Here is a 24,351-nt window from a genome sequence, read left to right as displayed (position 1 = left end):
CAGGATCGGTAAAGACCTTTCCGAGCCATTCGATACCAAATGAGTTTTCAGAGAAGGCGACTCCCTTTCGTATGGCTTCTTCAACCTACTTCTGGAAAAAATAACCTTAACAACCGCGCCGTTAGTCCTGCTTTCCCAAAGCAAAAGGGTCTGGCAGTGAACGAGGGCAAGACAGAATACCTCTTGTCATCAAAAAAACAGTCGTCAAACGCGCGACTAGGCTCTTACGTCACTGTTGACAGTCATAACTTCGAAGCTGTAGATAATTTCGTCTATCTGGGAGCCAGTGTAAACACCACCAACAATGTCAGCCTGGAAATCCAATGCAGGATAACTCTTGCCAACAGGTGCTACTTCGGACTGAGTAGGCAATTGAGAAGTAAAGTCCTCTCTCGACGAACAAAAACTAAGCTCTATAAGTCACTCATCATCTTCGTCCATCTATATGGTGAAGAGGCTTGGACGATGACAACAACTAATGAGTCGACGTTGCGAGTCTTCGAGGGAAAACTTCAGCGAAAGATTTATGGTAGTTTGCGCGTTGGCCACGGCGACTATCGCACTCGATGGAACGTTGAGCTGTATGAGATATATGACGACATTGGCATAGTTTAGCGAGTTAAAAGACAGCGGCTACGCTGGCTTGGTCATGTCGTCCGAAGGGACGAAAAACTCCAGCTCTAAAAGTGTTCGACGCAGTCCCGCCGGTGGAAGCAGAGGAGGAGTAAGACCTCCACTTCATTGGAGGGACCAGTTGGAGAAGGACTTGGCTTTGCGTAGAATCTCCAATTGGCGCCACCTTGCGAAAAGAAGTAACGACTGCCGCGCTGTTATTGTAATGTAAGTTCGAGCATTTCGACTCCTCAATCAAAGCTAGATTGCCCGCATATATGTATATTAATTATCAGCTGAAGGGCTTAGTCGATTTAGCCATGCTTCTCCAAAAAGCTGCTCATGTCATAAGCGTCGATATCGAACTAGAGTGCCATGCAAATCGAATAATTAAAATTAAGTTGTGTGAAAAACTTTTTTTATTTGAAACGAATTTAAACATGGGTTATAAACTAAGGCTAAAGAGTTTTAGATCAGATTACTATATAGATTATGTGATTGGAATCAAGTTGTGTAATGGAAACTTTTTTATTTGAGAAGTGTATTTTAGCTTCAGTGCAACCCAAAGTTAATATTTTATATTTTACGTTATAGATGTGACTAAAATTTTTCCGCATGTCCATACACTTTAGTTAATTTACTGATTGGAAATGAACCGAATTAAATTTAATTATTTTTAAGCACATCGTTCTTTTAAAACAGAAGTTTGCAAAGTTCATTAAAATTATATATTCATTACTGAGATTAAATTGCAATGCATTGCCAGCAACTTGAAATTCACCTCCTTTTGCGAAAATTTATTATTATCGAAAAAAATCGCAGCCACTTTGTGTATATATGTATGTATGCATCTACATTTAGCTTTGCTTTCATTTCTAAGTGTGTGCCACAAAACCACAAGGGAAAAGTGGCAAGCCAAATATAACAGCTGCAAACAGCGGCTAAAACGCCAGCTTTCGCAGCAATTACTGTGGGATGTGCTGCATTTACTCCTATCACACACAAGCAGGAAAAGGAAGAGGGAAGAAGTAGGCATTCATGCATGCGCCAATTTGCTTGCTATCCAACCAAAGTGAATTTTCGACTCCCTTTATGTACTCGCTTTTTGGCTGGACGCGCAAAGTTTGAGTAAACTCTTTGTTTTCTACATTTGAGCCCAGCTTTTTCATTGTGTTTCTGTGGGATTTTGCTTTTTTTCAAGAGGATTTTACGTAGTTGCGCATGCATAGAGTGCATAGTGCTGTGGTTTTACTCATGCCCATGGCAAACAAATATTGAAAGCCACCGCAAATGTTTGGTTAAACGGCAGTTTCTTTGGTGGCCACATTGCGGTGGAGTATAAAAACAGTGAGCATTTTGAATATTAACTAGTGGGAGTGAAGGCTTACCCTGCACTCCTTATGTTTTTGGTCACATGCTGGAGGCAGAATATATAAAAACAATTATTTTACGCAAAATGTTAGTTTTGAATTAATATACGTTGTGACAAAAAAGCACCCGGAAATTGTAATTAAATTCCCCGGGTAAATGATATTTCGAAAAAAATTTAACATTTTATAAAAATACCGATCAAAGAATTTGTATTTCTAACCAAATTTCGAGTGCGGAATCATTGTGTATGTTGGAAAAGGCCTTCGGTAATTTAGTTTTATCAAAAACAGAAGCCTACGAATGGTTCATAGCCTTCATAGACGGTCAAGAGATCGTTGAAGACATGCCGTTCTGGACAACTTCAACAGATGAAAATATTAAAAAAGTGAAACATATCGCGCCTTAAAATCGTCAGGCAAATGTTAGTGAGATGATAAGAAAGCTCCACATCTTTCTTTCGAGTCCGTTCGAATGATTTTGGTGGATATTTTGTGTATGAAACGCGTTCTTGCTCAACTCGTTCTGATAAAACTGGATTTTTTTTTAAATAGTACCGTCAACAGGTCTCTTTGGACATGCTTGATCGTGCGGATTCCGATCGCACATTTATGGAGAACAGTATAACTGCCTATGAAACATGGGTTTATGCGTTCGACTTCCAAACAAGTCTACAATCATCGGGATAGAGCCCGTTTTCAGTCGATCGAAGAGATAAAAAAAAAATCGCTGAGGGAGTTGAAGGCCTTCCCTAGAAGTACTTATGAAAATTATTTCGAGGACTGGAAAAGTCGTTGGCGTAAGTGTATTACATTTCGTGGCGATTACGAACAAGATGAGTTAAATTAGCCAAATCTCCCTACTTTTTTTAAGCATTTATGTTTTGAAGATTATGTCTATTAAATATTGACTCTTTAGAGCATTACGCCTAGTAACTGCCAAATGACATGACGCCAAATCCTGAATCGAAGCGGGATTGTCCACATAGACTTTAGATTTTAAATAAGAAGTCTAACGGTGCGATATCGCAGGATCTTGGTGGCCAATCGACCGGCCAAAAACATTAAAATATCTACTCATCGAAGTGTGATTGACACGATGTGTGGGAGGTGACGGCGCCTTGTTTAAACCAAATGTCCACAAGATCACGAGCTTCAATTTCAGGCATCAAATTGTCGGTTATCATGGCCCGAAAACGTCATTGACGGTTAGGTTCTCGCCGAAATAATTTTTTAAACAAATATGGACCGATGATACCACCGGCCTACATATGACACCAAACCGTTGTTTTTTCTGGATGAAATGGCAGCTCTTGAATCTCTTCAAGTTGCTCCTCGTCCCAAATGCGACAATTTTTTTTACTTACATACCCATTGAGCCAGAAATGGCTGGAAATCTTTGGATCTTCTTGGAACTTTTCAGAGACCCATAGGACAAAACGATGTCGCTTGGTAAAGTTGAACGGTTTTAGTTCTTGCGAAAGCCGTATTTTGTACGCTTGTAATTTAAGTTCTCGACGTAAATGCCGAAAGCTGCGAACGGTGCGAATCGATCCTTAACAGTCTTCGTATACACTTTCACTACGGCTACTATATTCTCTTCACTGCGTGCTGGACGTGGTCTATTCGGTTTAATATTATCCAATAATGAATGTTGGGTCTCAAGATGGGTAATGGTGTTGCCAATAATTCTCTCAGTAGGCTGATTATGTTGACCATAAGTTCTTCAACCAGAAATCTTTCCATGATGATATACAGAACAATACTGAACAAAAATAACATGACAGCTTTACACCACTCACTCACCAAAAAAGGCTATTGAAAAAAGTACCTCTAGTTGGATCACCCGTAGACAATTTCCAGCCGCTAAAGATCGCTAAGGTGTATGATACCATCAGCAAATTCAAAATCTATCATGTGGAACTCCGTATGTCATATTGTATGTAGTATTGTCGTACATCATCTATTACTAGTAGACTACTAGATGATCCAAAATGATCTTTTTGAGCTAAACAGCTTCCGTTTGCTTGAGACCGCTGTTAGTTGGGTAACGAAAACATGAGTTTGTCAATAATATAAGCAATTAAGGAAATTTTTGTCAGATATTCACCGCTTTTGGCGATTAATCGTTGCCATTTTGAGTGCTATTCTATGGTGCCACTTTTATGGAAATCTTGGGTCCTATTGATAAAACACTGGAACCAATTTACACATATACCGGTTAAGGCGTTTTATCACCAACAAAATTCACAAAAAGGAATAATTACTAATTACTTAGTGTCATGTCTGTACTATAACGTGTATGCATAAGAGCCTTCGAACCAAGCTCTCGCAGCTTCTAGGGAGTCACTTTCGATTAGTGTTTCCTAGTGTTGTACTCATGAAACATGAAACACAATTTCTCTCCCATAAGCCAATGCTGGCCGGGCAATCTGGGCAATTGCTTTCATCATTACAGTCCTAATAAACAATTTGGCTGCAGGATAGCAAAACTTTCTTGTTCATTGGTCATCGTTTGCGTCGGTTCACAATAAATTAATATCTTACTATTTCGCTTGACGTTGTCGTAAGTAACCCACTTTTCGTCACCGGTAACCATCTGTTTCAACAATCCATCAATTTGTTTTTTGTGCTTCAGCAACAATTCGCAGATAGAAATTCGGTCGATTTGATACTTTTAACCTTAACTTGGAGTCACCCATACATGAAGCTTCGTTTTGCAACCAAATTAGTTTGTGTAGTTAATACATGCGAAATACACGTAAATAAACAATAGTACGCTACACTTTGTGCCACAACCGATATGCTGAAGGACACATTTCCCGGGCACCTAATCTCCCGTTTTGGCGATTTGCAATGGCCAGCAAGATCGTCTGATTTGAGCGCTCCAAACTTGCTTTTGTGGGGCTTTTTGAAGTCGCGGGTTTACGTCAACAAGCCTCAGACTCTTACAGCTCTTAAAGACAATATCCGTCAAGAATGTGAGGACCTATCGCGGGAAATCTGGCCAAAGTGATGGAAAATGCCATAAAAAGGGCTCAAATGACAATCAACTGTGGTGGCGGCCATTTACATGATATCATTTTCTCAACTTGATGTAAAAATATTTAAAAGACCAAATAAAAATAATGCACAATCAGAATCAAAGTTTTTCATTTTTTAAAAAAGTTTTTCTTTTTCCAAAAAACATCGGAAGGTAATTTTTGCGCCACCTGTTATAACGATCGGACTAGATAATTTCCATTAATTAGTCGATATGTGGTTCTGTAGAAAAAAGCAAGTGAGACATAACCTATGATACAACCAATTTGTTTTTTTCTATGTGTTAAACCTTTGGGTCAGATCTTCCTAAGGAAAAATAATCATGACATTGGCATTTTGATGTCACTCCTCGAGTGAGAACTTTCGCACAAATAATATAATAAATTAAAAATACTTCTCTATAACTATGGAATAATTCTTTACATTAATTGTAACCATTTTTCCAAACACTCGACCAATGGCCGCATCTCATCTTGTGCCCATTTCACTACTTACCTTTACCGCAATTGTCGTAAATACATGAATCGCGACTCTGTTGTTTTTGCTTTTAGCATAAAAACATATTTATTTGTGAAACCTTTTATTTCTTTCTACTTCAGTGAAATAGCCAGCTAATTTTAAATGCATTTCTGTGAGTATTTTCTGCATTTTGCATTTCTACCTCTTCAGAAAATTTTCTTATAGCGCTCCACTGCATGCGTCAGCGCTACTCATCTCACGCTCATATGATAATTAAGTGGCCACAATATACCTAACCCTACCTTCGCAATCCCACATAGCATACGCAGCCAACATATGCCCTCTACAAATGCTGGCACGTATGACACTTGAAGAATATAGCCATATGTCCTTTTATCCACTCAGAAAATGTCGCTCTGCTACAAACGTAGCTTCCTATAAGAGCACGCTTCGCTTGATGCACAACGCTTTGTGGCACTGTGGCACCATTTGCACTTCTACTTTATGTGTCGCGTATAATTTCTAATTTTATACCCATGTCTTATTTTATATGGCACTAATTACTGCTGAGAATCAAGTTTGAGATTGAGTGAAAAAAAAAGTTGTAGGAGATTGTTTCTGTGAGTGGGATCAGTACATAGAATTACACTCTGATCGATTTGGTTAGGGTAGGTTCGTAAAGGTTTGTCGTAGGGTTTCCGTCCATTTTATTACCCAAAAACTCCTAAAAGTGAATCCCAGGAATGAATCCCAGCCACTCCGTTGGGTTCACCGAAAATGTGTCTGCCGAGATATTTTAATCTCAGTCCGGCAAAAGCGATATTAGGGGAGATATTGCAAATATGATTCCACCTTGTCTTCCTCCATACTGCTTTGACAAAGAGCGTCCGACAAAATATTTAGCCGCACCGCTTGCGAATCTATTGGACAGTCAGCAAGTAGTTCGGAAAACCTCATACGATTCACTCTGGGCTAGTAAGATTACGCAGTCGCATAAGTGCTGATCGTTGAGCGGCGCTTGCCGAGCGCACTAGAGATTTATAGGTCAAGTTGTAGAATACAAAGAGATGTCCGACTCGCTTCAAATCGAATGAAATTAGGGTATGGGTGTCCTCACTCGCAAAACTCATCCGCTATGCAGCTTCCGGCGATTCCACTGCGACCTGGCACCCATACAAGACTAATATGGAAGAAGCTTGAAGCTGTATATTTCTAAAGATATCATACACCCCTTAACTAGCTGTGAAAGCAAAGTAAACGAGCTCAAGCCCAGTACATATAGCCGCTCGGAGTGAATGCACACTCTTATACAAGAAGAAGCTGCTCTTCGGAGTAGTAGATCTACTGCTATATTGATGGCAGTCACTTCCGCTTGAAAGACGTCTGGTTGCTAAAAACTATAGTTAATGTAGAGCTCCAAACCGAAAACCTCATTCTCCCTCTTAACTTTCACCAGCCGTGAAAACTCACCCCACCTCTTCTCCAACAGCTTCGCCCCGCCCACAAACTCCCTGTTGGTGTATGAGCTGAGAAGGAATCGCCAAGAGAAGGTTCTGCTATGCAGTTAACTAGATTGTAAGGAATGCAATCCAAGTAGTCAAGAATTTGTTGTGTTCCTGTCCGGCACTCCTAGTATACCCAGCTTTCTTAAGTCTATAACAGCTTTGGCCGCAAAGCGCCTGCCAGCTATGTCTAGAGGTGTAGAATGTAGATTGCCATTTAGTGCCATTGTTGGTGTTGTCTTCTGCTGTATTAGGACATCCCCGAAACTTGAGTCTACATCGAATTTCACTTCGTTAGTCAGTACATTGCGACCCTGCAATGTTTGTAAGTATGTAAAAATAATCTATATATCTCTTCTATATATCTCTCCAATTGTTTAATCCAAAAACCAATTTTATCTCTCTCCAAATTGACTACATCAGACTTTAAGCCGTCCTTACCAGTTTGTGTTTCACCCACTTGCAGACTTGATTTCGGTCAAAAGAAATATACACACATATATAATTCTAAGTATGTATTTTAATCTCATACTATACAACATTTTAAAAAGCTACTTTAACCAAATGGAATAAAAATATGTTATACAAACAACTTCGTTGAGTACACTCTCACCTGCACTCTCACTCGTCATCGTAAACAGCGTTTCTCTTTCTGTAAATAATTTTATTTCTTTTTTTTACATTTATGGTCACATTAATGACACTTCTATGGCCACTTGTAAGTTTTTTGTTTAGCTCGTCGTTTTCACTTCAAAGTATATACATACATACGAGGGCAGTCCGATAAGCGTATAGCTTACAAAAGATAAACGGAAATTTTTAGTCAATTTATTGCACAAACTATGATTTTCTGAGGTATCTGGGCAATAAACTCCTAACTCGACTCAAGTGTTCGCACGGTGAGAGAGAAGTATTGAAAGAAAGAGAAGTCTCGTGCTAGCAAATCTGGAGAATATTGTGAATGGGGCAGTTGGTAGTATATTTCAAGCAAATTGTCAGTGGTGATGGCGAAGTTGCAAGTCAGTACCTTGTCGTTATGGAAGAACATTTGTATTTTGTCAAGTGGTTGGAATATTCTGCAATTGGACTTCGAATCGGTCAAATAGATCAGCATTATAGAGCCTTGTCACCAAGTAGTCTGTTTTTCACCAAGTAGTCGATGCGTGTACTTAACAGCTTATGAAGCCCAGAAACCGATTGCCATATCCATTCCGGCGAATAGGATAGTCTTTCCCATCTTTGAATCAGTTCCAAACGGTGAACTCCACTGTTTCGACTTCTGGTCTCTGGTGTATATTAATAAATCCATAATTCGACAGCGATCACAAAACGATGCTACAACTCTATCGGATTGCCCTCAAACCATAGGCAAGCTGGCTTGCGAAGCGTTCAAAACAGAATCACAAATCCGACTCTGCTAGGTACATATAGGACCACCCTCGTACATATTTATTTTTTTGTAATTTTCAACCGTTTGTGCCAGCAAAGCAAACCGCCTGGGCTCTTAAGTCCAGAGGCTCGAGGTTTGCCATTCTAAAGTGAACTCATATGGGGCTTGGGTAATATTTGCATTATACTTTACCTAGTTAACGTCCAAAGGGCTCTCACAAAGAGTGCAGCAGGTAAGCAGACGTTTATTGTGGATACAAAAATTTTATAAATTAAGGTTTCATTGGCTAAAAGAGTATGAGAGTTTTTTTTTAAAAGTAATAAAGTGTGTACTTTTTCAAACAATATTTCGATGGTGGTCCACAATAATGTGAGCAAGAAACGCAATAACGGTGGCGGTTTCTATGCTTATTGTTAAAGGAACATCGCCCAATCCAAGCAAAGAGTACTTAAATTTTACTACCAGCAATGCTTTATAAGCGTATAGGCAGATACTCGGCACAACCTGGAGTTCTCTCCCTCTCTCATCCAATGGTCCAACACAGCTATAGTTAGACCAATTCTGCTCTACGGTGCAGTAGTATGGTGGACAAGCGTACGAAAATTCACCTACCAGAAAGCCAATGGAAAGGGTTCAGACGTTCACTGTGATGTGCATAAGGGGAGCTCTAAGAACAACTCCAACGGTGGCTCTTGAAATGGCACTAAACCTGCCACCTATAGAACTTTTCGCTGAAAACTGCACAGCAAAATCGGCGGAACGGCTACTGGCTACAGGAGAATTTACATATAGAACCTTGAGGTATAGCGCCGTGTGTAATGGCGATTGGGCAAACACATGACCCCACTTTTCAACTGAAAAAAAAAATGTTTAAAGTAAACGTAGAAAAATATGGCTGACGTAAAAGTATCTTAGCTACTCGCAACACTCTAAACATCTATACGATGACTTGAAAATGAACGATGCGGGCCACCAACGCATAAGACAACCTTTTAAGTTGCCGGTCTACCGCAGTATATTTCAAGCGGAGTCGTTGTTATCACGAAAGCAGCGGAGCTGGCCTTCAATGCACCTGCAGGCAATTCCAGAGTCACCATCTACGAAGAAAGCCAAGCACCAACCTCATATCGCATATCGGTCAGAAGTGTCTTGGAAGCAAGGCGGCAGTGGAAAGTGTTGCCAATTTCACTTCTACTGGGTGCCAGGCCAGAAAGGCATCGACATTGGTAAACCCATGCATTGTCTATACGACAATCTCGACATGTTGATATGTTAAAAAAAATCAAAATCCGATGAAACAAGCTACCTAGGTGCAAAACTGTAAAAGTCATGTGCAAAACGGTAGATCGGAAATACACAAAATTTCTACTGGCATTCGATAGAAGATACTGTAGGAACATGATCGGAATACTAACTGGTCACTGCCTGGTGGCAACATACGTCCGCAGAATGAGCTGACAGATTGAGAATACTGCAGGAAATGATTAGATCAGGGCACCAGGGAAATAATGCAGCATCTCTTGTGCACTTCTCCCGCATTGGCAAGACTACGCTGTAATCATCTGTGGTCCACACATTATGATACACTGGAGGAGGTATCGACCTAACCTAACCTACTGTGTGCTAAAGGTTTAATAAGGAGATTAGATTCAATCATGGAGGATTACTTGGTTTGCAAATTTAATTTCCGAACGGTTCAAATAGTTGAAGCACTATTCCAATTTTTTTTTTCTTTTGGTGATAAATACTAACACTTATTAACGCTCTCGTATTCAATGCAACTACAACGATCGTCGAAATGAATTTCTGGCATAAAAAAGGTTCGAAAACTTTCTTGTAGATATACTTATATTTACAGCTATAAGATCATCGCTTACGCAGTGATAGGCGAGTTAACAACAGCGCGCCAGTCGTTCTTGGCAGATATTGAATATTCCTAGTGTAGCCAAGTCCTTCGCCACTTGGTATTTTCATCGGAGTGATGGTTTTCCACTTCTTCTGCTTCCACCGGCGAGTTTGATCTTTGTTCGTCAAGAGAGAACTTTAAATCTCAATTGCCTACTCAGTCGGTGGTAGCAGCGATTGGCAAGAATTATTCTGGGTAGGATCTCGAGGCTGACGTTGTGGTTGATATTAATGCTGGTTCCAAGATTGACGAAATTATAAACGACTTCAAAGTTATGGCTATCAACAGTGACGTGAGAGCCAAGTCGCGGGTGCGACTACTATTTGTGTGATGACAGGAGATATTTAGTCTTGCCCTCGTTCACATGCGCTACGCTTTATTGTCCAGTGTGCAAAAAGCAGAGCTAACAACGTGGTTGTTGAGGCCAATCGTATTAATATCATCGACATACGCCACTCATATACAAGATTGTGCCTTCTCGATTCAGCTGTGCAGCTCGAATTATTTTTTCCAGCAGTAGTTTGAAGAAGTCGCATGATAGGCAGTCGCCTTCTCTCAAACCTCGTTTGGTATCGAATGGCTCGGGGAGGTCCTTCCCGATCCTGACGAAACTTTTAGAATTGCTCATAGTCGGTTTACACAGCCGTATTAGCTTTGCGGAAATACCAAATTTCGACATAGCGGCATAAAGGCAGCTCCTTTTCGTGCAGTCGAAAGCAGCTTTGAAATCGAAGAAAAGGTGGTGTGTATCGATCTTCCTTTCATAATACCATTTGCAAATACAAAAGTTTCCTTACTAGTACTTGATTTTGATTGATCAGTTAGTCTGGCTACTATATGCTATAGTGGCCCAATATTAAAAATTTCTTTATATGTTGCAGTATTTTGCTGGAAAGTAACCCTTATTCATTATCTTGAAGATATCTTTTCGAATGTATATATTTTCCATACAGGAACTTTAGTTCGACCGCTAACATTGTATGGCAGCTAAATGCTATATAGGTACGAAATCGGCCTTTCTGACTAATGAGCAGCTTCTTGATAGTAGACGTGTTTAAAATTTTTGAATAATATCTCAAAAACTGACGGCCTAAATCGGCTAAGGTCTCCAAAGTTTTTTGCTGGGTGCAAAAATCTGTTCGGCAAATTTAAAAGATTATTCAGAGTATAAAAATGCTACACAAACATAATAAATTGATGCCACCAAAAAAAAATATAATAAACAAAACCATATACACGATATGAACCCCTAGAACGATAAAGATAGATAGTCACGTCTGCAGTCTGTTGAAATTGAACTTTGTGGCTATTCGAGTTTCATGTTATTTGTATATGGAATATATAGATATATTTTTGCTACATATCAGATAACTAATTGTAAGTCTCTCACTTAACTGTCTCTATAAAATGAAAGTCAGCAAAACAAACAGCTACACAAAAACCTTACATATGTAGTTGTACAATGCAGATAACCATAACGTGTAGTTTATGGCACGTTATCAATATGACTACTATATACAGCAGTGCATTTTATTGTTTGCTTTTACAAAAATGTAAAATATTTTACAAAACTAAATGATAGTGATTACTTAAACGGCAGCTGTCGCGAAGCTTACAACAACGGACGCGTTGAATTCAACTTCACTGAAACGAATAGCCGAAACGAAATTCTTGAAAGTCAATAACACGTTTAGTCGCGCAAACTAATTTCATATACAAAATGGATTTCTTTTTTATTATATGTTCCACGCTTTTTTTGTTAATCATCAGCTATCTACGCCATAAATATCAATATTGGGAGCTACGTGGTGTAGCACAGCTAAAAATGAATTTCCTCTATGGAAACTTCTTCCGCATAAAAACCATACATAAAACAGAAATCTTCCACGAAGTCTATCAAAAGTTTCGTGGTAAGACAAAAGTAGTCGGCACATATATTTATACCAAACCAATTGCGATTATACTCGATCTCGACCTGATAAAGTCGATATTAATAAAGGATTTCAATAAATTCACCGATCGTTTCGAACGCGACCGTAACCCGACAAACTCATTAAGTAACAATGTTTTTTCAATGCCCGGTGAGAAATGGCGTCCACTACGCATAAAGCTTTCACCGACCTTCACATCGGCGAAAATGAAGTTTATGTTTCCCACGCTGTTGACGGCAGCGCAACAATTGGAAGAGGCTTTCAGCAAAGAGTTGTCCAAAACAGCGAGTGGTGTTATTGAATTACACGACTTAATGGGTCGCTATACAACCGATGTGATTGGTTATTGTGTCTTCGGCATTGAATGCAATAGTTTGAAGGATCCGAATGTTGACTTTCGTCGCATAGGACATACTATTTTTTATCGGCAGTATTACTCCATACGTTGGCGCACATTCATGCTCACTTATCCGATTATGTTTAAAATACTACAATTCTTCAAGGTCAAACGTATCCCCAACAATGTCGAAGAGTTCATATTTCGTTTGGTGCGTGACACAGTGCGTTATCGTGAAGAGCACAAGGTGGAGTGTAACGATTTCATGAATCTATTAATTGAATTGAAAAATACAAAGGACTCGGAAGGTGTGCAACTAATGAGTATTGACGAGCTGGCAGCGCAGGTGTTCGTATTCTTTGCTGCTGGCTTTGAGACCAGCTCCAGTAATATGACTTATGGGCTATTTGAGTTGGCAAAGAATCAGAGAGTACAGGATAAGTTGAGAGCGGAAATTAAAATGGTGCTGAATAAACATAATGGCGAGTTAACATATGATGCTATGAAAGAGATGACCTATTTGGATCAGGTTATAACTGGTAAGTGAAAAGATGTTTCTGCTTATATAGTACCTTTAGGTTTGGTTAAGTTAATCTGGTAGGCCAAAAGGCCACGGATAGCTCAGTTTGGACCTTTACGATACCAGATGGAGTTCACTTGCTAAGTCCAAGAGAAGTGGTTATCGTTTAGGATGCCTGCGCTTGACGCGAATTTTAACATACTTTGCGGCCTCTATGAGTTTTTCGTGTACCTGAAAAGCATTCATGTAATCCGGGCAAACTGTACATATGTATCAACTTAAATCATTAAAGTATTTTATCAGTTAGATAACTTAAACTGCAAAAACAAAGATCAGAGCATATATAGTAGGTGTGTATACTTAATATCGATTCATAATCAACTAAAAACGATCACAACGAAATGAAACAAATGTTTCTTCTCTTTACAGAAACTCTCCGTAAATATCCAGCACTCGGTGCCATCACTCGTGTCTCCGTTGACGCATATAAAGTACCCGATACCAACATTACACTCGAAAAGGATACAAACATCTTTATACCCGCCAAAGAGATACATTATGACCCGGATATCTATGACAATCCAAATGAGTTCCGCCCGGAGCGTTTCGACCCGGCAGAAATGGAAAAACGTCATCCGCAAGCTTTCCTTGGATTCGGTGACGGACCACGTAATTGTATTGGTCTCCGTTTTGGACGTATGCAGGTGCGCGTTGGCTTGATAACTGTGCTCAAATCTTATCGCTTCAGCTTATCAGAAAAGACACCAACAGAATTGGAAATTTCTAAAGATCATATCGTGCTCGTGCCATGTAGCGAAGTGTGGTTGAAGGCAGAAAAAATATAAAGATAGACGAATGTATTTAGTAATAGTATATTTTCTTTTTATGTTTATGGATTTTTATAATTTCTTTTAAGTAGTTTTCGACTCAGAGAATTTAGATTTACCAGTAAATGAATATGGAACTATTGTCTGTCTAATATAACCAGTAATTTTCAGGGATGTTATTTGATACCATTTCAGTTGAAGAATGATCTGTACAATATGTAGCTCTAACTGAAATATTAAATAACTATACATGGTATGTACATATGTAGATATGCACTTAGTCCTGTCATAAGTTCTGCTGCAAGTTCAAGCCGTTATAAAGATGTAACTGTAATAAAATTTTGAATAAAGGTTATTGTGTGTAATAATGGATATAATAGATAAGCGAGTCTTCAAATTTCAGCCGAGTATTGGTAAGACAAGTTCTCCAACTCTGATCACAAACTGTGGTCTAACGATTTCTGTATCTCCAGACGGTCCATCATCTGCAGGCAATTATGATAGCAGGAATATTGCTTCTAAGACACTACTAGGTGGTTTTTGTTTTGTGTGCTGGAGAAGAAATTGGCTGGAAGATCCAATGTTCTCGATTAAAGAGATCTACTCGTACCCTGTTACCTCAATTTGAACCCTTTTTCAGAGAAGTGAAAAAGAAAAGAAATAGTGGCAGAACGACGGAAGCGCGAATTTGCTTTGAGATGCTGACTGGCAGGAGTTCGTTCCGAAAGAACAGTGCACGAAACTGCTAAGTAGCGAAAGCAGTGGTGCGACGAGAATAAAAGAATCCGTTCCAACAGTCTGTAGTGATAGCATTGTCGTCCCGCCTCTCCACAAAGACGAAGTGAGAGCAACTTTAAAGCGTCTTAAGAACAACAAAACACCAGTAGTCGATGGATTACAGGCTGAACTGTTTATAGCCGGCGGTGAGTGGAATATGAGTGTACTCTGGCTTATCTAGCTTATTCCCAAGAAGAGACATCTTGTCAGTATTGTGTGGAACACTTAAGCTTATTGCAAACAAACTGATTTGAACTTATTACTGTGGCCTTAGACTTGATAAATCCACCATAGATCAGATTTTCACAATATGTCAATCTCTGAGGAAGAAAATAAAACAGATCGACACCCATCACCTTTTTATCGATTTCAAAGACGCCTTCGACATCACTTACGTGAGCTGCCCATTCGACGCCAAGTTTAAATTTGGTATCCTTGCGAAAGTCATACGGCTAAGCAGAATACCGTTGAGCACAATCATCAGCTCCGTAAAAATCAGGAAGGACTTTTCCGAGCCGTTCCGGGATTTCCTCAAAGCGTCGCTAAGTAAACCGCAGTGGGGCCGTATATTTTCAAAATAAAATGCTACTGGGGTGCGCAGATGATACTGACATCGTAAGCCTTAAAAAAAAACAAAAAGCTTGGTTTTGTGCTAAACTACCTGGTGGCCAAACACATAAATTCTTCACGCCTGGGGTACTACGTCACTGTTTGGAAGCTATAAATTTGAAAAAGTTAAGCACTATGTATCTCTCGGAACCAGCATAAATTTCATCTTTAAGAGGCTTGGAGATGAAGCGCAGAATAACTTTGGCTAACACATGCTACATAGATCTGTCATTATTCCCTTACTATTATATGGTGCAGAAACATGAGTGACGACGATGTTTAGGTCATGAAACTCGCATGGAAGATGATGCTCCAGCAAAAAGCTCATTCAATTCTTGAACACCGGAATCAAGGGCGCCTACGAATCCAACGGAAGGGTGAAGTATATATGGATCTAAATGCACTTGAGATGTACAACTGCCACGATTTCGCAAAATACAGAGGCTCCTAGCGAAGTTTCTTACTTTATAGCCGGATACTGCGTACCACAGAAGAAGTCGTTTGCATCTAATTTTCTTCAATTTGAGTGATTTTGTTGGATGATACGAGTACTAGAAATTTAATTTCTCTTTTCTCACGCACTTTGTATTCAAGATCTTACTAATCCAGCCCATGACTAAGCATATTATGTTATCTTCTTTCTTTGGCTATAGCCGAGTTATGGTATCACAGTCAAAACTAGACAGCATAATTTCAAGACAACAAGAAATCTTACAATCTATCTTATCAATGCGATAACAATGCCACACAAAAATACCATCCAAAGTACAATGCACTAAGACAGATGACACTGATTTTTCGTATAAATACTTACCGAGTGGACCTACACCACATTAGTATATATAATGCAGAGCATGCATAATATGTTGCGGTAAAACAAAAAAAAATAAGAAACAGTTTAAAGAAAATATTTACGGACACTAAAAAGAAAACCGCAGAAAAACATTGTTAGATGAGAAAGTGGTGTTAACAGCAATATATAGTAAATCGGAAAACAAGTGTTTCAAGATGGATTTCTACTTCATTATATTTTCCACAATTTTTACGCTGCTGCTCAGCTATCTACGCTACAAATATCAATATTGGGAGCTACTTGGCGTACCCCAGCTCAAGATGAATTATTTTCTTGGAAATCTCTTCCGCATTAAAACAATACATAAAACGGAACTGTTACACGAAGTTTATAAGGAATTTCGTGGTAAAGCAAAATTAGTCGGTACGTACGTTTTTACCAAACCTATAGCCGTTGCGCTGGATTTAGACTTGGTGAAGTCCATATTAATTAAAGATTTCAATAAATTCACCGATCGCCTCGAAAAACGTAAGAGCAGTGAGAGCATTATCAATCGCCACCTGTTTCGTCTGGATGGCGAAAGGTGGCGTCCATTGCGCGCGAAACTCACACCGACCTTCACATCGGCGAAAATGAAGTTTATGTTTCCCACGCTGTTGACGGTCGCACAACAATTGGAAGAAGCTTTCAGCAAACAATTGGCCAAAACATCGAGTGGTGATGTTGAACTACATGACTTAATGGGTCGTTATACAACCGATGTGATTGGTCATTGTGCCTTCGGTGTTGAGTGCAATAGCTTGAAGGATCCGAATGTGGTATTTCGTCGCATGGGTCGTCGCATTTTTTATCCAAAATTTTTCTCCATACGTCTACGTACATTTATGACTTCATATCCCACTCTCTTCAAATATCTAAAATTTTTCAATATAAAGGAACGTTCAAAAGATGTCGAAGATTTTGTAGTGCAACTTGTGCGTGATACATTGCGGTTGCGCGAAGAACAAAACATACAGCGTAATGATTTCATAGATTTGTTAATTGAGTTGAAAAATTCCAAAGATACGAAAGGTATGCCACAAATGGGTATTGAAGAGATGGCTGCGCAGGTGTATATTTTCTTTGCTGCTGGCTATGAGACCAGTTCTAGTAACTTGAGTTATGGGCTATATGAATTGGCGAAGAATCCCCACGTGCAGGAGAAGCTGAGAGCGGAAATTAAAAGCGTCCTTGAGAAGCATAATGGCGAGTTGACATACGAAGCCATGATGGAGATGAGATATTTGGATCAAGTTATAACCGGTAAGCTGACCTGTTGAAATATTGGCTATGCAACAATGCAGGGCCTGAAACACATCTTTTTCAAAAACAACATAACGCAAACTATAGATATCGCTCCCATATATCATAAATATGTCAACTTAGTTATTATTGAATTAAAGTAAATCTAATTAGTAATATCAAAAAAAAATGCTTATGTGTTTCCCTTACAGAGACTCTACGTATGTATCCAGCACTTGGCGCTCTCAATCGTGTCTCAATTGACGACTACAAAATACCCGATACGGATATCACACTTGAAAAGGGCACACGGATCTACATACCCGTGAAAGAGATACATTATGATCCAGCTATCTATGATAATCCCAAGGAATTCCGCCCAGAACGCTTCCACCCGGATGAAATGCAAAAGCGTCACCCACAAGCCTTTCTCGGTTTCGGTGACGGACCTCGTAATTGTATTGGTCTTCGCTTTGGGCGTATGCAAGTGCGCGTTGGCTTCATAACTCTGCTCAAGTCGTATCGCTTCAGCTTATCGGAGAAGACACCAACAGAATTAGAGATTTCTAAATATAGTATAGTGCTTGTACCGCATAGCAAAATTTGGCTGAAGGCAGAAAAGCTGTAAAGATTATACTTGTGTTGATACACAATTATATATATTTTATGGTCGACGAAGTTGAGCAATATTTGTGCCGAAGTAGAATTTCGGAGCTTCAATAAATGGTGCCATATAAGAATTTCTGCAGAATAAAGTCGTTTTTTTTTATTTTATTTCAGGAGTGACAAAGTTCTTAACCAAACCATGAAAAAGTGGTTTAAGTGAAATGGTTTAAATTTTTGTGAAAATACTACAGCCTACAAGGGCTGCATCGATCAAACTTTTAGGAAATGTTTGTCTTCTTCTTTCACATTATCACACAGCAACTCGTCTATTGGTTGTTTTGGAAACTACTAAAAGTGCGATAACTCACTAAATAAATGCGTCAGAGACTTTTAATTTACACCCAACGTGATACGAAAAAGTTTCATAAAACACGGTAACAAAATTCGAAAATATTTAAGAGAACATCTGCTTGGAAGATCATATGACATAATGACAAGAATTTATCACATTGATTCAATACTTACCCTTGCCTTCGTATAGCTAATATAATACTTTGTCGCTCGCATTCGTCACGTTATTTTTCAAGTTCACTAGACTCTATTGTTTTTATATTTTTATATTTTGTGCTCATTTCTTATTGTTATTTGTTCCACCGACTAATAAGCAAGTCTAAGATGTTTATGCTGTGCCTCTCTTCTTCACTGATTGTGGACGTTTGACGTTTTTCTCTGCATATGAGTGAGTGGCTTTTAAGGAAGAGTGGAAGGAATCAAGCAAATTTATTTTATTTTCATATCAGAATCATATTTCTGTTAACCAAATGCAGTAAAATTAAAGGTTTCTGACGCAATAATAAATAATTCGTACAATCAACACGTTTAGCAACCATTTGTTTTGGAGTACTTGATACGCGAGTTACCTTTGTTAGATTTGGATCAACTGGAAACACTCCTTACAGACAACTGCTCTTTACTTTCCGTCTCTATGCGTAAAGCCACAATTCATCTCCTGCCACGTTATCACAGATGACCTTTGAAGCACCGTTATCTTATTTTTTAACACTTCTCTTGATCAATTGACACGAACCCGTTTTTGAGCAATTGAAAATTTGCGTTGTATCTAACCTAAACTAATTTTTTTATAGTCAAGTGCTCATTCAGTATTGAACAGTCTGACGATAGGTCACATAACGATATTGCGATATCAGTTTACTCACAGCATCAATAGTTTCCGGAACAACAATTGATTTTCGACGACCTACACAAAATTCGTCTTGGAGTGATCTATGGTATCCATTGAGTTGATTATGCTATCGATAGACATTGGAGCTTCATCGCCAAAAATTTAATTATGGTCATCTATGCACTCTTGATGGGTTAATCCAAGTCTAAAGTTACAAAACCTGATCGCACAAAAATGTTCGCGATTTAAATCCAATTGCCAAGATGATTATTTTAAAATACTGCAAGCAACACAAATAGCGCGCGATACTCAAAACGTTTTGAGTCTGTGTAGCATCAAAAATATGAAATTTTACGCTAAAGTTGTGAGTTGCCAGTTTCGGTTACCAAAAGTCGAAACTTAAAAGGCAACCTACGTTGTTAGCGCGCAACAACCATAATTTTATAAAATGTTTGAACTTAAAGAATGTACATTAAAATACAATTCTAAGGATTTATTAAATTTTGATTGTACATTAAAATGCAACCATGTAGATGTATGTCCCGCTATTTGTCTATGCTAGCTCACCTACGGCTTACCCTTTTGCGTTGGCTCATTCTCTTTTGATTCGCTGGCGGAGTGGTACATACACCTACAAGGAGCACAATTATTTTAGCGAACGATCGAACGATCGAATTATTGAACTTAATAAAATTCAAATCGGCTTAAAATAAGTGTTTTACTCTGCCACCCGCCAACACTACGTTTTGCATGCTTTCTTAACCGATAACTGGAAACAAGCCTGAAGCAAAAATAAATAATTTCCAAGATGACAAATATAAACGTCTTGATAAAAATCATTTAGAATCCGGAGCAGTGGGGGTACTCAAATGCAATTTTCCGCCTAACATATAATCATACGAATTGCCATTTCGAAACCGAATTGAAATCATTCTCAGAACATATCTGATAACCTTCGACGTGAGCTTCTTCTCGTACCTTCACCAAGGAAAGGAAGTCATTTACGAAACCACCATACCGATTATAGTATAATATAATTGGTTGTCCATTTCACGCTTTCCTACTTGTTTAAAGAAAAACCTCATAACCTTCAAATTTAATGGGGAATGTTTATTATCATTCGAAATAACATTCCTTCGTATTTATGTGGCAACGAAGAAAGGACAGACTAGAAGTGGGCGAACGTAGGGACAGTAACATGCAACACTGACTGCAATAGATAATGAGTAGCGACGAAGAAACGAGTAACGAAGACTTTGAAAACGACAGTCAGTCGACACGCGGACGAGCACGATTCACGTTGCAAGCAGCTTGTAAAATTAAAATAAAATCGGTTTGTAAAACCAAAACAAAAATCAGTCTGTATAATTAAAATCAACTTACAAACACTTTTATAAAATAATCACGAACCCACCCTACAAATTGGGGGCTCAACCGGTGGAATTGTGATAAAAAAGTTTTGAAATCATTTGTTTGTAGTGCGTTGAAAAATTGCGTCGTCAAACGCAGTGCAATACACGAACATCTATCAAGTGTCAGCCAGTGAGAAAAAAACGTCTTCAAACGCTATATAAATTTCTTATTTTCAAACATTTTAAAATTCTATAAAGTTCGGGAAGCGTCATTAATTGTTCGTCATCATACGAAATCGCCATTTCAAAATTAACGGCGTAAAAGCAGCTAATGTATTCCATTCGTATGAAATACAGATCCAGCTATAAGTGGTAGTAGTGAATTCGAGTACGAGAGAACACAAAATATGAGAAACAAGTAAGGAAGGGCTAAGTTCTCACCGAACATTTTATACTCTCGCACGATAAAGTGATAATCGAGATTTCATTATCAGTCATTTACATATTTTTCAAATACCCTATTTGTGTAAAGTTTTATTCCGCTATCATCATTGGTTCCTAATGTACATATATATTATACAGAGGAGGCATCAGAGGGAATTCAAAATAGCGTTATATTGGAAGAAGGCGTGGTTGTTAACCGATTTCACCCATATTTTGTACATGTCATCAGAGTATTAAGAAAATATTACATACCGAATTTCATTGAAATCAGTCTAGTAGTTCCCGAGATATGGTTTTTGGTCCATAAGTGGGCGACGCCACGCCAATTTTCAATTTTAAAAAAAAAGCATGGGTGCAGCTTCCTTTTGCCATTTCTTCTGTAAAATTTAGTGTTTCTGACGTTTTCTGTTAGTCGGTTAACGTACTTTTAGTGATTTTCAACATAACCTTTGTATGGGAGGTGGGCGTGGTTATTATCCGATTTCTTTCCATTTTTGAACTGTATATGGAAAATGCCTGAAGGAAACGACTCTATAGAGTTTGGTTGACATAGCTATAGTAGTTTCCGAGATATGTACAAAAACTTAGTAGGGGGCGGGGCCACGCCCACTTTTCCAAAAAAATTACGTCCAAATATGCCCCTCCCTAATGCGATCCTTTGTGCCAAATTTCACTTTAATATCTTTATTTATGGCTTAGTTATGACACTTTATAGGTTTTCGGTTTCCGCCATTTTGTGGGCGTGGCGGTGGGCCGATTTTGCCCATCTTCGAACTTAACCTTCTTATGGAGCCAAGAAATACGTGTACCGAGTTTCATCATGATATCTCATTTTTTACTCAAGTTACAGCTTGCACGGACGGACGGACAGACGAACGGACGGACAGACAGACATCCGGATTTCAACTCTACTCGTCACCCTGATCACTTTGGTATATATATGTAACTCTATATCTGACTCTTTTAGTTTTAGGACTTACAAACAACCGTTATGTGAAAAAAACTATAATAGTCTCCTTAGCAACTTTGTTGCGAGAGTATAAATATTGGACCAAATAGCTATTGAAAAGTTAACAATCGACATTGTGAAGTCATTTTCATATGACTATATGCATGTGGTGTGTTTAGGTGTCATGAAAAACTTACTTCTTGGCTGGATTAGGCACAAAAATAGATTGTATTCTTTAAAACCAGCCCAAATTAATTCATTAAATTGTAAAATACTCTTTTTAAGTAATCAGGTTCCCAAAGAATTCGCTCGACATCCACGTACCCTACAAGAAATTGAGAGGTTTAACGCTACAGAACTAAGGCAGTTTTAAGGCGGAATTGTTTTACTAGCTGATATTTTAGACGCTGAAAGGTACAATCACTTTTTGCTACTTAGTTTGGGTATGCGAATTTTATTAAATGAAACCTCTGGCATCGAAAATAATGAGTGTGCGAAAATTCTTTTAAGTGAATTCGTCAAAAACATTTCTAGACTTTATGACGATTCATTCTAAACTTTTAACTTCATTAACATTCTGATGCATTAAATTATGGAGGATTGGAATCTATTAGCGTATTTAGGTTCGAGAACTTTTTGTCCAAGCTTAAACGTAAATGTAATAGTAAAACTCTTATTGCTGCCCAAATTTATAATCGTTTAGTTGAGAAAAGTTTGTTCAGTAATGATAATTTTGAGGTTGCAAATGTAAAGCAAAATCAGCCAATGAAATCAATAAGTACAATTTCATTTCATTTATCCTTAAAAATGCCAGATAATTTTTACATCATAAAAAATAAGATTTTTAAAATCATAAATTTTTCACAGGAAAATGGTGTATCAAAAATTTCATCCGTGGAAGTTATCAATTTGAACGACTTCTTTATTACACCAATAAAATCATCAAACTTTATATATAAAATATAAGATATTGCTCTGCTTTACAATTTTCAAGTTGCGTCTATCAGCATTTAGCGGAAGAAATATCACAAAAAATGATCTTGCTTAATAATTTTGAATGTAGTGAATATGTATGTATTCCTCTTATTCACAATTAGATGGATTTCAATAGCTCGTTTATATTGATTGGATGTGAGCAAACCACTAAATCAAGTAAGTAGTTAACACAACATCGTTTTTTTGAAGTGGTTCTAACATTTTAATTAAATCGTAGATTTTGACGACTTAAGTAGCAAACTGGATAGTCTGGATAAGAAGGTAGAAGATCTGTTAAAAGGTACATACATACATATAATTTCGATAATTTCAGAACATCATACAACTCAAAAGCTTCTGAAGAGAGTATTGGAAGAAGTTAAATCGACCTCTCTTAATGCTACAAAAAAAAAAAAAAATAATAAAATTTTGCCACAAAAACCTTTTGCAGAAGCGCATGATTTCGCTACTTTTGAAGACAAAATTCAATCTTCCGAAACAAAATTTAACGATTTGGTAAAGTCGCATTTATATTATTATATCAATAATTTGTCTATATATTTTTATAGGTGGCTGAATTGCAAATGATAATAGCATCCAATTCGAACAAATTTGTTAAAATGGCTTGGCGAAAAGTTTTTACGGACGATGTTGCCCAGATATACTCCTGGAAAGGAACGAAGACGAAAAAACCGGCAAGAGCACTTAGTGTGACGACATCATTAAGCCGTAATATTTATTTTATTGCTTTATTCTTATTTTTTTAATTAATAATAATAAGTAATTTTTTTCTATTATAGAGGCATATCTTCAAAAATTCCCTACCGCTGCCACGGATATGGAATTCGAGCGGACTACATTGATTTTTTTCCAACACGCCAGCAACAGAACAAAAAAAGAATTGAATACGAAAACAAAAAGAATATGTCATCGGTAATCGTATATTAATTAGTTCTTATATTATTGCGCGACAATTTTAAATTTAATTTTGTAAGTTGTAATTGGATTATTCTTAAGTTTTGCACTGAAATTAACTTTTTCGTTTGTTTCCTTATCTTAAGAATGTACATTATTTTCGTTAATTTAAATTAAAAAATAAATTTTTGTTACGTTACCATGTTATTTATTGTTTAATAAAATTTATGTATATACATATGTATGTATATGTACTGCGTACAATATATGTACCTCTATAAATTCTTATATAAATAAAAATTAATTTCAAAACTTAATTTCAACCAGTTCTTATTTTTAAATCAGTGGCAACTTCAATTAATGTAATTGGAATTCGTTCCATTCCTCTCGTTTCATATTTGAGAAAACGTTTGAGATTTTGACATTCTCAAATTGAGAACAAATAAAATTTCATATTAAAAATGGCCTTTTTGTTTGAGAATGGCTTTGTTTTCAAATTGAAATGACTTAGAGAAAAAACGTTTGAGATTTGAAAATAAAGTTGATTCTCAAACGCATCTCAATTTGAGAATCA

The 24,351-nt window shown here is 37.8% G+C and overlaps 2 protein-coding genes across 2 annotated transcripts; both read left to right on the top strand.

Moving 5' to 3' along the window:
• The first annotated feature begins 11,998 nt into the window (after window positions 1-11,998).
• On the top strand, window positions 11,999-14,277 carry LOC120769392 (cytochrome P450 6a2-like). Its single transcript, XM_040096361.1, has 2 exons — window positions 11,999-13,085; window positions 13,496-14,277. Exons 1-2 carry the CDS (start codon window positions 11,999-12,001, stop codon window positions 13,909-13,911), a joined length of 1,503 nt encoding a protein of 500 aa, XP_039952295.1. The 3' UTR covers window positions 13,912-14,277.
• Window positions 14,278-16,287: 2,010 nt separating this feature from the next.
• On the top strand, window positions 16,288-18,108 carry LOC120769651 (cytochrome P450 6a22-like). Its single transcript, XM_040096756.1, has 2 exons — window positions 16,288-17,374; window positions 17,566-18,108. Exons 1-2 carry the CDS (start codon window positions 16,288-16,290, stop codon window positions 17,979-17,981), a joined length of 1,503 nt encoding a protein of 500 aa, XP_039952690.1. The 3' UTR covers window positions 17,982-18,108.
• Window positions 18,109-24,351: the final 6,243 nt, after the last annotated feature.

Source organism: Bactrocera tryoni, chromosome 2 (genome assembly GCF_016617805.1).
Source record: "Bactrocera tryoni isolate S06 chromosome 2, CSIRO_BtryS06_freeze2, whole genome shotgun sequence".
Lineage (NCBI taxonomy): Eukaryota > Metazoa > Arthropoda > Insecta > Diptera > Tephritidae > Bactrocera > Bactrocera tryoni.
The sequence above is the reverse complement of the archived record's forward strand: the minus strand, read 5'-3'. Positions and strand labels throughout refer to the sequence as shown.

What these genes read in the sequence shown, in the direction of transcription:
- LOC120769392 (XM_040096361.1), top strand. Translation starts at nt 11,999, where the DNA reads ATGGATTTCTTTTTTATTATATGTTCCACGCTTTTTTTGTTAATCATC. An exon ending in TTTGGATCAGGTTATAACTG is followed by an intron (nt 13,086 to 13,495) that starts GTAAGTGAAAAG and finishes TTCTCTTTACAG; the next exon opens with AAACTCTCCGTAAATATCCA.
- LOC120769651 (XM_040096756.1), top strand. Translation starts at nt 16,288, where the DNA reads ATGGATTTCTACTTCATTATATTTTCCACAATTTTTACGCTGCTGCTC. An exon ending in TTTGGATCAAGTTATAACCG is followed by an intron (nt 17,375 to 17,565) that starts GTAAGCTGACCT and finishes TTTCCCTTACAG; the next exon opens with AGACTCTACGTATGTATCCA.